Source organism: Meleagris gallopavo, chromosome 30 (assembly GCF_905368555.1).
Source record: "Meleagris gallopavo chromosome 30, MGAL_WU_HG_1.1, whole genome shotgun sequence".
NCBI classification, from domain to species: domain Eukaryota; kingdom Metazoa; phylum Chordata; class Aves; order Galliformes; family Phasianidae; genus Meleagris; species Meleagris gallopavo.
In genome coordinates, this window is record NC_139433.1 from 1,923,350 (window position 1) to 1,939,853 (window position 16,504).

Sequence of the window (16,504 nt, forward strand, 5' to 3'; positions counted from 1 at the left end):
GCCCAGAGCAAACCAACTCAGAATATAAAAATCTACGGGTGGAAACCACTGCCATCCCTCAGTTCTTTATTGGCTGCAGTGCTGCCTCATCCCAACACTACCTCAAAGGAAGGCATCAAGAAATCCTGGCATAACAGTGCTCACATCCTAACTCTGACTCTAACCTTAACCCTGACCTGGTCCTAACCTTGACCCCATAAGCAACACCTTACAACTTGAAGTCTGAATTGAAGCTTTAGGATAACCGACGCGTCCTGCAGCAGAGCTCCATGGCTGTCGCGGAGCTGAGCTGCCCCAGGAGCACAGAGGCACTCCCCAGGAATGTTTGTGTCCCCTTTGCCAAACCTCTCCTAGCTTCGATCTCAAGCTGGCAGTAGCAGGCACCTTCTAAAAGCAGAGAGCATCGCTGTCTCCCTGCGGTCGCAGCTGCCACCCCACGTTTGTGTTGGCGAGGTGTCACCACTAACGGCTCTGTACAGAAATGAGCACGGAAAAAGGAAGTCTCAATGAGTGACATGTGACTCACCCGACACGCAGCCATAGTGCTGCTCAAAAAAGAACTTGTGAGCACGCGGTGATGGCATGGCCACGCGGATTGGTCAGGAGGGCTCCCTGCTTCCAGGAAGGACGGCTGTTCTCGTTAGTGTCCGTTTGGGGTGTTGGGGTGGGAGGCAATTCCCAGCTGCACGGAAGATGGCATGTTCCAAATATATTTGGTTCCACAGTCCCTCCACCTGCAAAAACCCGCAGGTTTTTATGACCACGTTAAACACGGTGAAATCGACACTGATAAACACATTAACCAGACACCTCCCCAGCCTGTGGGCAGGAGAGGGACACAGTGAAGGGGAGGAAAAAAGTACTTCTGTTTGCACAGAGCTCGGCTGAGGCTGGATTGTAAGATGGGATCAACTGCTGCTACTCCTTTTCAGTGCACAGTGGCAATGGGCACCAGTTGGGTGACCCCACTGCAGCCACTGGAAATCCCATTTCCCAACACTCACCTCCTACGCATCCTCAGGAACTGCGGCTCCACACATCTCTGCAGCAATCCCATCACCTTGCTGCCTTGGGAAAATGGCAATGGGAGCCCCCAGAAACACGCTGGCACAGAGCTAATGCTGGCAATAAGAACTGGAGTGGGAACATGCAGAGGTCTGGGTGCTCAGCACACAGAGCAATGCAGCGCTGTGGGTCATGCTGTACAGTCCCATTCATAGATTTGCTATAGGCTGTCTCCATTAAAACAATCTCATCTGTTGCCTCCAACACCTTCATTGCAAGGTTCCAGAATCTAGTTTAACATTTTTCTGCTAATTGGCAACCTGTGTTAATTTGTGGTCGGCTCGTTTTAACGGAGCACGAGACCTTGACCTCATGGCTGATGAGCACAGTGCAGCCTGCAGGGTCTGTGGGGAGAAGGACCACGCTTGGTTGGGTCACAGCTGGGGGGGCACAGCCCAGATCCGAGGTGCAAATGAGATTATTTAGGGCACAAAGCTTTCCGCACAAAGCAGCCCTGAACACAAACTGAGGGCACATCATCACCTGCCTGGAGAAAAAGGCATCGCCGGTGTGTGCCACGTGCTGGGGGTGCTAATGGGATGGGAGACACAACACCGGGACAGGAGCAGGGATCGGTGCTGCAGCACAGGGCTGTAGGGAAAGGGAGACACAACGTGTGTTGGTGCACTTACCAGCTGCATCGTTATGTCGTTAATTACATTACAGCCCCCTTTATGGCCAGGAATGCCGCTAGCACTGTCAGGCGCTGTGCTGATAAGCAGAAGGAAGGAAATGCGCGGTGCTTTGGTGACTGGAACTCTGTCGGGTGCTGCTTTGAAACGATGCTCCAAATTCCCATCACTGCGTCCATCAGAACGCTGCCGACCCCACACAGCGCGTCCCCGTGATCTGGGATCTGAAATGATCGCAGTAATTAAAATCAAAGGCCCTGCACTGCACAGGCAGTCCTTTATTTTTATCCGGATCTGACGGACGTGTGGGGAAACGCAGAGAGGGACCATCAGTGCAGCACTGGGCGTTGTGTCCGTGGGGCAGAGCGAGCGCCAGGCTGCGAGTGGTTCCTTAAGGGTGTAAACAGGGGATGGGACGATGGGTTTATTGGGTTTGGATGGAGTTATACATACGGGAATACAAAGAGGAAGCAGAAGGGTGATCTGTTCCGCGCTGTCCGTGTCGGGGCGTTCCTCCGTCCCGTGCTCCGGGCGCAGCTGCAATCCGCAGAGGGGAAAGCAAAAGGAGAATGATTTCCTCCCTCAGCCCCACAGAGGGGTTGACATTTCCACCTGCCCCATTCCTAATTAAGGCAAAGGGATCGCCGCCGAGCGCTAATTATAGCCAGCAGAGCGACAGGTGCGCGCGTGACCCCACGATCAGAGCCGGGGGGGGGGAGGAGGAGGAGTTGGGGGGGGGAGGCCCCAAAATATGGCATTGGGTGCAGATGAGTGTCAGCTATGGGGCGGGGAAACGGCTGCCGGATGCTATAAACCCGCAGCAAAGCGCCTCTGTTTCAATGGAACAGCGGAGCGGGGCTGAGCCCAGCAGGAACGCAGCGCAGCCAAGGGGGGAAAGGGCCCCTCTGTGCAAAACCCCACAAACTGTGGGGTTCTCCTCCTCCTCCTTCCACAGTGCACAGCTCCGCCATGGAGTACATCGTAGGGATCGGAGGGTGAGTGTGGGTAGAATGGGACGGGGCCAGGGGGTATATAAGAATGGGAGGGGGTTATGGGGTGATATAGGGGATGGGAGGGGGTTCCTGGGTTGTAAAGGGGATAGGGCAGAGTTCTGGGGTTGTATAGGGGATGGAAGGAGGTTCTGCTGTTATATAGGGGATGGGGTTCTAGGGGTTGTATAGGGGGATGGGATGGGGTTAGGGGATGTATAGGGGGAGAGGGTTCAAGGCTGATATAGGGAACGGGATTCTAGGGTTTGTATAGGGGATGAGAGGGAGTTCTGGGGTTATTTAGGGGATAGGATGGGGTTCGTGGGTTATATAGGGGATAGCGTGGTATTATGGGATTGTGTAAGGGCTGACAGGGAGTTCATGGGTTATATAGGGGATGGGAGGGCATTCTGCAGTTATATAGGAGATAGGACAAGGTTCTAGGGGTTGTATAGGGGATAGGAGGGGGTTATGGGGTGATAGAGGGGATGGGGTTCTGGGGCTTGTTTAGGGGATGGGAGGGGGTTCTGGGGGCTGTATAAGGGACAACAGGAGGTTCTGGGGACTCTATAGGGGACAGGACAGGGTTCTGAGGGTTGTATAGAGAATGGGATGGGGTTCTGTGGCTGTATAGGGGAATATAGGGCTGTATAGGGGATTATAGGGCTGTATAGGGGACAGGATGGGATTCTGGGGGTTGCATAGGAGATGGGAAGGAGTTCCGAGGTTATATAGGGATGGTACAGGATTGTAGGGTTACACAGGGGATGGGATGGGGTTATATAGGGGATGGAACAGGGTCCTGAGGTTACATAGGAGCTGGTACGGAGGGGATACACACGGGGTCGGACGGGCTTTGGGGTTGCACAGCGGACGGGAGGGATGCCGGGGTTGATCACACAGTACGGGGCGAACACGAGCACTGCCCCGGGGTGACCGAAGCCATCATGGCGCGGCACCCCGCCCCCCAACCTCCATCCCGCCCAACATGGCGGCGTCCCCGCTCCCCTCAGCGCCGCAGCGCCCTCCCGCGCGCGGGAAGCGCCGGACGTTTGGAAAGGTTACACTTCCGGGATGGGAGGCGGGCCGCGCTCGCGGCGACAGCCAATCAGCGCTCAGCGCGCTCCGCCGCGGCGCGAAATTCAAACGTGGAGCGCGCGTTTCCCGGTGCCGGTTCGCGTTCCGCCATTTGCGGGTCCGAATCGCCCGGTTGGGGTTTTTTTTTTTCATTCCAGCGTCACCAACGGGGGCAAAACCACGCTGACCAACAGGATCGTGAAGGCGCTGCCCAACTGCTGTGTCGTGCACCAGGACGACTTCTTCAAGGTGAGCGCCGCGGGGATCCCACGTGTGTGCCGCTGGTCTGAGCGGGGAGAGCGAGGGGTTGTAATGGGGCAGCGGGATATGGGGTCAGGGGAGCGTTGGGGTCGATAGAGCACTGGGGCCAATGGAATTTGGGGTGAGTGGAGTATGGGACTATGGAGCACTGGAGCATTGGGAAATAGGGCTGGGAGAGCATTGGGGTCAATGGAGCATTGGGGTCAATGGAGCATTGGGGTCAATGGAGCATTGGGGGCGATGGAATCGGGGCTGGGAGAGCACTGGGGCCAGTGGGGTAATGGAGCATTGGGAGTGGTGGAATATGGGGTCAGGGGAGCACTGGGGTTGATGGAGCATTGGGGCCAATGGAATTTGGGGTCAATGGAGTATGGGACTATGGAGTATTGGGGGCAATGGGATATGGGGCTGGGAGAGCATGGGATTAATGGAGCACTGAGGCCAGTGCAGCATTGGGGCCAATCGAATTTGGGGCCAGGGGACCGATGGGGCCAATGGAGCATTGGGGTCCAGTAAGTATTGGGATCAGAGGGGCACTGGGGTTAATGAGGCTAGTGGAGTGCTGGGGTTAATAGAGCACGGATCAGTGGAGTATTGGGGCCAATGGAATGTGGGATCAGGGGAGCACTGGGGTTGATGGAGCATAGAGGCCAGTGGAGCTATTGGGGCCAGGGGAGCGTTGGGGGCAATGGAACACGGGACAGTGGAGCACTGGGGAGTATGGGCTGGTGGAGCAGTGGGGCCAGTTTGCGTGCTGCCCTATATGTCTACTTGTAACCCTGAGTGCTGGCATGGCTGATGGGTGCGGCACGGCCAACCTCAGCCCTCTATCACCAATGGCCCCAGTGAGCCCGGAGCACTGCTGAGGTTTTTGGGGTCGGGGGAAGATGGGAAAGGCTGTGATTAAAGGCCGTTGGGTTTGGGGAATCAATCCTACTGGCTTTGCAGCCATGTTTTCTCATTGTATTTCAGCCCCAAGATCAAATAGAAGTCGGGGAGGACGGCTTTAAGCAATGGGACGGTAAGAGCGGTGCTGGCTGTAGGATGCAGTGATGTATCTTCTTCTATTGGGTTCTTGTTGTTGTTTTTCCCTAAGCATTTCCTTTCAATTCTTAACGCTGTCATAGTCCGTTAACCTTTCGAACCCGTGCGGGTGGCGGCATTTGATGGGGACCCTCTCTCCCACCCACCCCTCAGTGCTGGACTCCCTGGATATGGAGGCCATGGTGAGCACGGTGCGTGCCTGGATGGAGAACCCGGTCAAGTTCGCCCGTTCCCATGGGGTGAACGTCACGCCCGACCCTACAGAGCCTCCCTCCAAAGAGCCCCACATTCTGCTCATCGAAGGCTTCCTGCTTTACAACTACAGGTGAGGTCAAGGGGGAGGGGAGCCCATGGAACTGAAACCCGTTCTTGGCATCTGTGTGCCTCACGGAGTCCCCGTAGCAGATATTGGGGTGGGGGTCAACCTCCTGACGCGTGGGATGGCTGCTAACGAGCCCACCTACATGGCAGCGTGCCTTAATGACAGCACTGGTCGGCAATGCAGGAAATAGGAAGGTTGACTGGGGTTTTTTTTGGGGTCAGGTAAGACCAGGAAATAATGATTTCTTTCTGCAGACCCCTGATGGAGCTCTTTGACCTCCGCTACTTCCTGGCAGTGCCCTACGATGAGTGCAAACGGAGGAGGAGGTGAGTGGTGCTGGGCTCCACCCTAAGCACTGACCAACCCTAAATCCTCATCCCAGCCAGCACTGCTCACCCTTAAGCCTTCATCCCAACCACCACTGCCCAAACCTAAATCCTCATCTCTGCTGACCCTTAATCCTCATCCCAACCAGCACTGCTGATCCTAAACCTTCATCCCACCCAGCACTGCTCACTCCAAGCCCTCACCCCGACCATAAATCCTCACCTCACCCAGCACTGCTGATCCTAAACCTTCATCCCACCCAGCACTGCTCACTCCAAGCCCTCACCCCGACCATAAATCCTCACCTCACCCAGCACTGCTGATCCTAAACCTTCATCCCACCCAGCACTTCTCACTCCAAGCCCTCATCCCGACCAATTCTCCTCGCCCTAAATCCTCACCCCACTCAGCTCTTCCCAGCCCTCCCATCCCATCCCTTCCTCCCATCTCGCACTGCAATCCCCCTCCCAACCCCAGTAAGGGTGATGAGCTTTGGGGTTCCCTACACTGCCATTATGGGTGTGTAGGAGCATCATGTGCAAAATGGAATTACAGTTAACGAGTTTAATTAGAATAAGTGACCCCATGCCATAAGGGAGTATGTTTATAGGGGGCAGTGGGTGAGCTATAGGGGGATTATAGGGGCATACAAGGCTATAGGGGGCTGTGGGGTGATATAGGGAGATATGGGGCAGTCAGTTTTGGCTCTGACTGTCCCTTTGCAGTGGGTTTTACCAACATCCCACCCACCAACGGGGACGTGGTGCGCATCCCCAAAACCCACAGCCACCACGGACCCCATCAGGGGGTGCTGGAAGAAAATCTGCCCCAAAATTTGGGCAATAATTACTGGGAAGTGATGACCATCCCCACTGTTCCCTATTTGCAGTACACGCAGCTACACCGTCCCTGATCCCCCCGGCCTCTTCGATGGCCACGTGTGGCCCATGTACCTGAAACACCGCAAGGAGATGGAGGACAGCGGGGTCGATGTCGGTGCGTGTCCCCATTCCCTGTCCTTTGGGGTTTTGGGGTCGCTGAGTTCCCCCCACAATGGTGGTTTGATGATGGTGGTGCTGCCCTAATTGTGGTCCGTGTCGTAGAGTCACCATTGAGGATGGGGGAAAACTCTGAGGTCACCGAGGCTGAGTCTCATGCTGTACCCACGTGGAAGTGTGGGGCTGGTTGGCGACGGCCAGTGGGGAAATAAAGAGGGGAAAATTATGGGGAAAAAGTCAACTTTCTGCTGGGGGAAGGGGGGGGTTTGGGTGGGTTCTGTTTTAGGGAAACCAGAAGTGGGAAACAAGCCAACGTTGGGACCGACATTTGGGGCCAACGTTGGGGCCGACCATTTGGGGCCAACGTTGGGGCCGACCATTTGGGGCCAACGTTGGGGCCGACCATTTGGGGCCAACGTTGGGGCCGACCATTTGGGGCCAACGTTGGGGCCGACCATTTGGGGCCAACGTTGGGGCCGACCATTTGGGGCCAACGTTGGGGCCCACGAAGCCAACGTTGGGGCCGACATTTGGGGCCCATGAAGCCAACGTTGGGGCCAACGAAGCCAACGTTGGGGCCGACATTTGGGGCCCACGAAGCCAACGTTGGGGCCAACGAAGCCAACGCTGGGTCAATCTGTGCCACATTTAGGAACAAATCAATGCAAATGTTACCCTGAGCATCCCATCTCCTATTAACTATAGCCCCCCCCGGGTCAGAGACCCCACAGGTTGCCCCCCAGCCCCCATCCCGTGACACCTCCTCTCCCTCAGTCTATTTAGATGGGCTGAAGAGCCGAGAGGAGCTCTACAACGAAGTCCTGGAGGACATCAGGAACAGACTGCTGAACTGCCCCCCAGGTAACCCCACAGCTGGGGGGTGGGGGGACAGCCCCGTGTGCTGGGGGGTCTCACAGCACCCCTTCTCCTCCGCAGGGCCCCAGAAGAGCTGAGGGACCCCATGTACAGATGTAAATACTACTTACGCCGACGTCGGAACGAGGGTTGATTTGGGAAACGTCTTTTGTATATAATCGAGAACCGAAGATAATTTATTTGCAACCGTGCCGGGCAGGATTTGTTATTTTGTTTTATTTTATTTTATTTTATTTTTATATATTCCACCACTTCTGCCAGAAGTTGGGAACTCCTTTTCCTGATGGAAAGAACAGAGGCCGCCTTTGGGACCCGTCATCGTTCCCATTGAGTAAAACCAGTTCAAATCTCAGTTTTTTTTTTTCTTGAGCTGACGTTGTAATGGGGTGGGGGCACCCGCAGCCCCATAACCCCACGCTGCATCCTCGGCTTCTTTGGGGCCGGGTGGCAACCGGGCCCCATTTAAACAATGGGGCCAGTGGGATTGTGCCCAACTCTGCTGGGAAAACCCAATGGGATTCGGGATGGGGGGAGATCTCTAGGGGTTCCCCTGTGTGGGGGAATTCCTACAGCACCCAGAAGCCCCTATATAGCACTAAGGAGTCCCTGTGTAGCATTTAGGAATTCCTACAGCGTTTAGGAGTCCCTCTATAGCTCTCGGGAGCCCCTTTAGCATTCAAGAGTCCCTATATAGCATTTAGGAATCCCTATTGCACTCAGAAGTCCCTATATGGTGTTCAGGAGCCCCTATAGCATGTAGAAATCCCTACAGCTCTCAAAAGTCCTCATATAGCACTGAGGAGCCCCTATGTAGCATTTAAGAGTTCCTATCTGTGCTTAGGACTCCCTGTACAGCGTTTAGGAATCCCTGTTGCACTCAGGGGTCCCCATATGGAGTTCAGGAGTTCCCTATAGCGTTTAGGAAGTCCTATATAGGACTCGGGTGTCCCTATATAGCATTTAGAGCCCCTGTAGCATTTAGGATTCCCTGTACAGCACTTGGGAGTAGCTGTACAGCATTTAGGAATCCCTACAGGACTCAGGAGTCCCTGCGTTGCATTTAAGAGTCCCTAGAGCATTTAGGATCCCCTATATAGCACTCAGGAGCCCCCGCAGTGCCCATAGCCTCAAGTCCAGCACAGGGGAGCTCCCCTTGGTTGGGGGTTTGCTGGCTGTGATCCCATGGGGCTCCTGAAACCCAAACCCACAGCACCAGCGCAGCCTCAGCACTCGGTGAACTTTGTGCTTTTGGGATCAGCTGTCACTGTAGGATTCCCCCCTTCTCCCCCCCCCGCCTCCGTGTGGGAGCAGATGGAGCCCCATGGTCAGCAACTTTGGGTTTCAGCCCCGAAGCAATGGGAGCAAACGGGGTCAGCCCTCTGCCCCCCACGGACCCCTGCGAGGGGGATGGGAAGGGATCGTCCCACATCGCCCCGCTATGGGGACACTGCCAGCACAGCAGTCACATTGCCACCCCCACCTCCTCCCCCAGCCCTAAAATTATCACCCAGCCACGTGCCCCAGAGGTTGGGACGAACCTGACACCCCACAGCACGTCAATGGGTACGTGGCACGGCCCTATGGAATGGCCTATGGCACGGCCCTATGGAATGACCTATGGCACGGCCCCATAGAACGGCCCTATGGAATGGCTTATGGCACAGCCCCATAGAATGGCCCTATGGAATGGCTCTATGGAATGGCCTATGGCACAGCCCCATAGAATGGCCCTATGGAATGGCCTATGGCACAGCCCCATAGAATGGCCCTATGGAATGGCTCTATGGAATGGCCTATGGCACGGCCCCATAGAACGGCCCTATGGAATGGCTCTATGGAATGACCTCTAGCACGGCCCCATAGAACAGCCGTATGGAATGACCTATGGAATGGCCCTATGGAACGACCTATGGCATGGCCCCATAGAATGGCCCTATGGAATGACCTATGGCACGGCCCCATAACACAACCCCATGGCACGGTTGTATCCTCACTCCCCACACCAAGCCCCATAGTTGGGGTTTATATGTGGCCAAATGGGCCCAGATTTGGACCCCAAAACCTCCCCCAGATCCCCCACCCCATTCCCATGACCTCTCCCCGATCCAGCAGACCTCTGCACTCCCAAGACCTCCAGCAGACCCCTCCCATTCCCATCACCTCCCCCCACGGACCACCCCCAAACCCTACAGACCACCCCATTCCCACCATCTCCCCTCAAAGACCACCCCAAACCCCCTCCCATTCCCATGACCTCCTCCAAACCCCCAGACCCCCCCAAGGCGCTCCCTCCCACCCATAACAATGCCCAAATCCCTCTCTCCCCCACTCCCTTGCACCCCAAACCCACCTCGGGAGGGGTGGGGGGGGACAGCTGCTGCGACCCCACACCCCCCCCCACATCCCCCAACCCCACACAGAGGGGTTATAAGGACAGAAAGCTTTATTTTATTAAAAGGGACTCAAAGCTGCACCCAGCTGGGAGGAAGCACCGTGGGGCAGATGGGACGTGGGGCGGCCTTGGGGGTCACTTCCAAACCTCCCCCCCCAGGCACAGCCACTCTGGGGTCAGGCTGGGATTTGGGGCCATGTAGGAACAGTGCTTTGGTCCCATTCCCCCTCCGTAGGGGTGCGACCCCACGCGAGGGACGTGAGATGTCTGCCCCACTGAGGGAGTGGAGCCCACAGGACCCCCAGAGGAGCCCAAGGAAAGGGGGAGTGGGGCCGTGGAGCTCAGGGGGAAAACCCCATAGACACCGGGGACAACCAGGGGCTCTACTGGGGACAACAGCACACTGAGCTCCAGCCCCACACCGACACCGAGGGCACGCAAAGCTGAGTTATAGGGCCACTGTCCAACCCCATTTGGTCCCTGACCCCACTGCCAAGCCATGGGGCTGCTCCCATCCCACAGCGTGCCCCCCCCGACCCCAATGCCTAGCAGTAGGGTTGCCAATCCCACCCCACAGCCCCATATGTTCCCTGACCCCAGTGCCTGGCCACGAGGCTGCTGTCTCACCGCACAGCCCCACACATTCCCCAGCCCCACTGCTAACCATAGGGCCACTGCTCCCACCCCACATTCCCACGTGTCTCCCCAACCCCCCTACCCAGCCATAGGACCCCCATCCTGCCCCACAGTGTGGCCCCTTGACCCCACAGCCTAGCCATAGGTCTGCTGTCCTACCTCATAAACCACGTTCCCCATCCCTGCTGCTAACCATAGGGCCACTGTCCTGCCCCATAAACCCATGTTCCCCAACCCCACTGCTACCCACAGCCCCACTGTCCCACCCCATAGCCCCGTACTCCCCATCCCCACATCCCCATGTGTCCCTCCAACCCCCCTACCCCGCCCCATGTCCACGACCCCTACCCTACCCCATCTTGCCCAACGGTGTGCCCCTTGACCTCACAGCCTAGCCATGGGGCTGCTGTCCTGCCCCACAGCCCCACCCCACATCCCCACATCCCACTGCCAACCACAGCCCCACAGCCTTACCCATAGCCCCACACTTCCCATCCCCACAGCTCCCACCCCACATCCCCACGTGTCCCCACAATCCCCCTATCCAGCCAGAGGACCTCAATCCTGCCCCACAGTGTGGCCCCTTGACCCCATAGCATAGCCATGGGGCTGCTGTCCTGCCCCACAGCCCCACATGTTCCCCATCCCCACTGCTAACCATAGGGCCACTGTCCTGCCCCATAAACCCCCGTTCCCGAACCCCACTGCCACCCACAGCCCCACTGTCCCACCCCATAGCCCCGTACTCCCCATCCCCACATCCCCATGTGTCCCCACAACCCCCCCACCCAACCACAGGACCCCCATCCTGCCTCACGGTGTGGCCCCTTGACCCCACAGCCTAGCCATGGGGCTGCTGTCCTGCCCCACAGCCCCACATTCCCCAGCCCCACTGCCAACCAGAGCCCCACAGCCCCACGCTCCCCATCCCCACAGCTCCCGCCCCACATCCCCACTCATCCCCCCATCCCCACCACCTCAGCGGATGCTGCCATCCTCCCCTCCGCTCTGCAGCTTCTCCCTCTCGATGGACCAGAGCAGCTCCTGCACGAAGCGCACCTCGGATGCCACCTGCTCAGCCAGGGCACCGTAACGCTTCTCCAACCTCCGGTAGCGCCGGCGCAGCCCCCCGGCTGCCTGCATCACATTCCTGCTCTCCTCCTGCGCCCGCTGCCGGGCGGACTCAGCTCGGAGCAACTCCTGCCGGATCTGCCGCAGGTCGCGGCCAATGCTCTCATTCTCCTCTTTGTACCACGATTCCTTTTCCTCGTAGATGGACAGCAGAGCCTCGATGTCCTCTCGGAAGGATTTCTTGTTCTTCTGGATCTCACGGAGGGTCTCCTCCGCCGCCGCCACCTCCTCCATCACTTTGGAGAAGCGTTCGAAGTTGATGTAGGTGTTGTTGGGCGGCATGCTGGAGTGAGACTTGATGGTGTATTCCTTCAGCCGCGTCGTCTTCAGCCGCCGTCGCTGCTCTGCCTTCTTCCCACTGTCCTCATTGCGGACGTTCCTCCTCTTGATCACCTGTGGGGAGGTGGGAGGAAGTGGGAATGGGGCAGTGCAGTGGGGCCGGATTGGCCCTATGGGGTGGGAGGAGCACCAAAGGCACCAGAAGGGACTCACAGGGACAGGAGCACAGAATGGGTTGGGTTGAGGCGGGTTGAGTTGGGTTGAGGTGGGTTGAATTGAGGTGGGTTGGGTTGGGTTGAGGTGGGTTGGGTTGAGGTGAGGTGGGTTGGGTTGAGTTGGGTTGGGTTGAGGCGGGTTGGGGTGGATTGGGTTGGGTTGAGTTGGTTTGGGTTGAGGTGGGTTGGGTTGAGTTGTGTTGAGTTGGTTTGGGTTGAGTTGGGTTGAGGTGGGTTGTGTTGAGGCAGGTTGGGATGGATTGGGTTGGGTTGAGGTGGGTTGGGTTGAGGTGGGTTGGGTTGAGGTGGGTTGGGTTGGGTTGAATTGAGTTGTGTTGAGTTGGTTTGGGTTGAGTTGGGTTGGGTTGAGTTGGGTTGAGGTGGGTTGAATTGAGTTGGGTTGAGTTGGGTTGAGCTGGGTTGGGTTGGGTTGGGTTGAGGTGGGTTGGGTTGGGTTGAATTGAGTTGTGTTGAGTTGGTTTGGGTTGAGGTGGGTTGAGTTGAGGTGCATTGGGGTAGGTTGAGTTGTGTTGCGTTGGGTTGGGTTCAATTGAGGTGGGTTGAGGTGGATTGGGTTGGGTTGAGTTGGGTTGGAGGGACTCCAAAGATCTCCCCATTCAACCCTCACTACAGATGGTGCCCCTCAGTACATCAGAGTGCCCAGGACCCACCCACCCCCAACGTCTCCAGGGATGGGGCAGCGCAGTGGGGTGGCACTGCCCCAGCACCCGACCCCACAGAAACAGTGCACACTTCCTCCAGACCCCCACACAGCCTGAGCCACCGCATCGCTGAGCCCCACTGCTGACCACACACGGGACATCATGAGACTCAAACCACAGATCTGAGTGCTGTTCCAGTGCCACAACAAATCCACGTGGCTTCGGGCCACAGCCCACCCCACTCCCCCCGGCCCCCATCTGCCCCACAAGCCCCAAACCATCACCTGGAAACCCCATACCTTGATCCAGGGGTGCTCCAGGCTCTGAGCTATGGTCATCCGCTTCCTGCAGCAGCAGTGGGGTGGGACGGGGGGGATGGGATTGGGGGGGACAGGAGGAGAGGGGACAGGATCAGGGGGATGGGATCAGAGAGGCACAAAATCAGGGGGGCCACGCAGGGTCAGCCTTCAATCCACCGCTTCCTCACAACCCCATTCCCTCCCTTCCATCCGCTGCAGCTACAGGTGACCCCAGAGAAACCCACCCCACACCGATGTGGGGCACAGCCAGGCCCACGGCAGCCCCTGCCACCCACATCCCAACCCTCACTTGGGGTCCTTGACCAGCAGCCGGCGGATGAAGTCCTTGGCCAGCTCGCTGGTGCTGCTGAAGTATTCCTCATCAAAGTCGTAGTTGACGGCGGAGATGTTGGTGAGGGTCTCCTGCTTCGTTTCCCCCAGGAAGGGGGAGGCCCCGCTCAGCCTGCAGCAATGGGGAGATGCTCAGCCCCACATTCCCACCCCCTGCAGTTCCCCCACTCCCGGCCCCACTACTCACAGGATGTAAGTGATGACCCCAATGCTCCTGGAAGGGAAAAGAGGAGGTCAGAGCCTCACGGCGTCCCCCAACGTGGCACAGGGGGGACGTGGGGAAAAGTCCTCGCCCCCCACTGGGGTTCACTCACCACATGTCAGCCTCCAGCCCCAGCGGCTCATAGTTCACGATTTCTGGTGCTTTAGGAAGGAAGAAGGGAGAAAAATAAACTCATTTTTGGGAGAAAAATAAAATTATCTGTCCCCATGAAGACACCCATCCCCACTGTATGGATACATGGGGAACCTCGCTCTGCCCCACTGTTCCACAGGGAGATAACCCACCCAGGGGCATCTCTGCAGGATGAGGCCAACATTTCTGAGCCCAGAGAACCCCTCCCACCCCCAAAACTGTGCCTCACCCACAAATTCCGGGGTCCCAAAAATGTTCTTGAACTCATTCCCAGCTTCGATCTTGTGGGCGATCCCAAAGTCGATGAGTTTGATGCGAGGGTTGGGCACGTTCTTGTCCAGCAACATGATGTTCTCCGGCTGTTGGGGGGTGGGGATGATCAGTGCTTCACCCCAGTGCTGAACATGAGGTGTTCCACAAGCCAGCAGTGTGCCATGGTGGCCACAAAGACCGATGGTTGACCAGTGGTTGACCACAAGTCAGCAGTGTCCTCCTGTGGCCAAGAAGGCCAACGGTGTCTTGGTTGACCATGAGTCACAATGGGCCCCGGTGGCCTCAAAGGCCAGTGGTGTCCCAGTTGACCAATGGTTGACCAACAGTTGGCCACAGGTTGACCACAAGACAGAAGTGTGCCCCAGCAGCCATGAAACCCGGTGGTGTCCCAGTTGACCAACGGTTGATCAACAGTTGGCCACAGGTTGACCACAAGTCAAGATGTGTGCCTCAGCAGCCACGAAGGCCAACGGTTGACCAATAATTGACCAACAGTTGGCCAATGGTTGACCACAAACCAAGATCTGTGCCCCAGCAGCCACAAAGGCCAACAGTTGATTGACCAACAGCTGGCCAATGGTTGACCACAAACCAAGATCTGTGCCCCAGCAGCCACAAAGGCCAACGGTTGACCAATAATTGACCAACAGTTGGCCAGTGGTTGACCACAAGCCAGCAGGGCATCCCAACAACCACCAAGGCCAGCAGCGTCCCAGGTGACCAATGGTTGGCCAAGGGATGACCAACGGACAACCACAAGCCCACAGAGTGTCCCAGTGGCCAAAAAAACCAACAGCATCCCAGCTGACCAACGGCTGACCACCCAACGGTCCCACCTGACCCCTACAGCTCCCACCCCCACCCCAGACCCCCACCTTCAAGTCAAAGTGTGCGATGCGCTTGGAGTGCAGGTAATGCACCCCGTCCAGGATCTGCTTGAGGAACTGCGTGGCCTCCTCCTCCGTCAGCGACTCTTTCTCCGCCAGGAAGTCGAAGAGCTCCCCGCCCGACACCAGCTCCAGGATCAGCACCACGTCCGTCTTGTTCTCGAAGATGTCGTGCAGGGTGATGATGTTGGGGTGCTGGATCTCCCTCAGGATGTCCACCTCCCTCTCGATCTCCTCCCTGCTCACCCCCCGACGGCTCGACGACAGCCGGCGCTTTTTGATGAATTTGGCTGCGTATTCCAGGCCTGTTTTCCTCTCCCGGCATTTTCTCACGATGGCAAATTGGCCGCTGTGGGAGGAAAGAACCTGAGAACCTTCAGCGCCGCTCAGGCAATGGGAGAAGGCACAGATCCCAACAGCCGGTGGGAAGCGGGGTTCTCTCGGATGCAGCCAACATCCTGCCAGGGTGGGGACGGGGCAGAGCAGCCCCTATAGCAGAGCCCACAGGGCTGCCCCATAAACTCGGGGTGCGTCCCAACCCTGCAGCGTGGGATGTGGGAAGGAAATCCCTTCCTCCCAAGGACGCAGCAGCTGCTCAGCTGTCCCCACGCTGCCGGGCCGTGCAGGAATCCAGCCCCACAGCCCCGCTCGTCCGTGACCCCAACCTCTGGCCGCAGGGTCGGGGCCGCTCATCCCGACGGATGGGGCTGGGGCTGTCGGTCCTTCCGCCCCATCTCTCAGCCATACGGTCGGGGCCGCTCATCCCAGGCTGCTCCCAAACGCCCGCAGCCCCGTGGAGGAGGACGCAGCCCCGCAGCTCAGCACCGCCGCCCCTCCCGGCCCCTCCCCGCTGACGTCCGTCCGTCCGTCCGTCCGTTCGTCTCTCCCGGCCCCGCGGAGCCATATAAGGACCGCAGCGCCGCGCCGTTCCCAAACCGCAGCGGAGCGGCACCGCAAAACCCCAAAGCGGTGCGGGACGCGCATCGGGACCCGCCCCACAAACGCGGGGCCGGCCGGGGGCACCGGAGGACGGCAGTTTAACGCCACGAATGCCGCTTTCCGCCCGCTTTCCTCCCGCCGGCGCTTCCCCCCCCCCGGCCCGCCGCCCGCCGCTCACCTGCCCAGCTCTTCCCCCATCTCGTAGAAGTCCTCCACGCTCTCCTGCCGGAAGGTGGACATGGCCGCGGCCCCGCGGCTTCCCCTCCGCTCGGTTCAGCCCCTGCGGAGCGGGATTCGCGGCTGAGCCCCGCGCCGAGCCCCGCGCCGCCCCCCGCCCCGCATCGCCCCGCGCCGCCGCCGCACCTGAGCCGCCCCCGCCCGCACCGCCGCCGCCGCCGCATTCCACCACTGCCGCCGGCTCCGCCCCTCCGCCGCCTCTATTGGCCGCGAGGCCGCCGACGTCCCGCCTCTCCCGCGCTATCACTGGCTCCGCG

The 16,504-nt window shown here is 58.3% G+C and overlaps 3 protein-coding genes across 8 annotated transcripts in view; 1 reads left to right on the forward strand and 2 right to left on the reverse strand.

Moving 5' to 3' along the window:
• Positions 1-2,296, reverse strand: part of LOC146542485 (uncharacterized) — a 28,451-nt gene extending 26,155 nt beyond the window's left edge. For all 4 annotated transcript variants that reach the window (XR_014880163.1, XR_014880164.1, XM_085211817.1 and 1 more), the window contains exons 1-3: positions 2,151-2,296; positions 1,698-1,921; positions 527-734 (exon numbers count right to left, since the gene is read on the reverse strand). Coding sequence is in view for 2 of the 4 variants with exons in the window: in XM_085211817.1 (XP_085067943.1) it covers positions 527-584 (58 nt within the window). In the remaining 2 variants the exon portion in view is untranslated. The remainder of the gene's footprint in view (positions 1-526; positions 735-1,697; positions 1,922-2,150) is intronic.
• NMRK2 (nicotinamide riboside kinase 2) lies at positions 2,241-7,943 on the forward strand. 2 transcript variants are annotated; one of them, XM_085211826.1, is made up of 8 exons: positions 2,241-2,376; positions 3,922-4,012; positions 4,997-5,045; positions 5,222-5,393; positions 5,645-5,716; positions 6,607-6,713; positions 7,490-7,576; positions 7,652-7,943. In XM_085211826.1, the coding sequence occupies exons 1-8, from the start codon at positions 2,267-2,269 to the stop codon at positions 7,666-7,668; spliced, it is 705 nt and encodes a 234-aa protein (XP_085067952.1). In that variant the 5' UTR covers positions 2,241-2,266; the 3' UTR covers positions 7,669-7,943. The 2 variants fall into 2 exon arrangements, with proteins under 2 accessions (XP_085067952.1, XP_010723188.1); XM_010724886.4 differs by lacking the exon at positions 2,241-2,376 and adding an exon at positions 2,503-2,692.
• Positions 7,944-11,580: 3,637 nt separating this feature from the next.
• On the reverse strand, positions 11,581-16,479 carry DAPK3 (death associated protein kinase 3). 2 transcript variants are annotated; one of them, XM_085211819.1, is made up of 9 exons: positions 16,374-16,479; positions 16,189-16,290; positions 15,060-15,420; positions 14,141-14,270; positions 13,871-13,919; positions 13,744-13,770; positions 13,516-13,668; positions 13,206-13,251; positions 11,581-12,143 (listed from the first exon to the last, which is right to left on the reverse strand). In XM_085211819.1, the coding sequence occupies exons 2-9, from the start codon at positions 16,248-16,250 to the stop codon at positions 11,598-11,600; spliced, it is 1,374 nt and encodes a 457-aa protein (XP_085067945.1). In that variant the 5' UTR covers positions 16,251-16,290; positions 16,374-16,479; the 3' UTR covers positions 11,581-11,597. The 2 variants fall into 2 exon arrangements, with proteins under 2 accessions (XP_085067945.1, XP_085067944.1); XM_085211818.1 differs by lacking the exon at positions 16,374-16,479 and having other exon boundaries at positions 16,189-16,350.
• Positions 16,480-16,504: the final 25 nt, after the last annotated feature.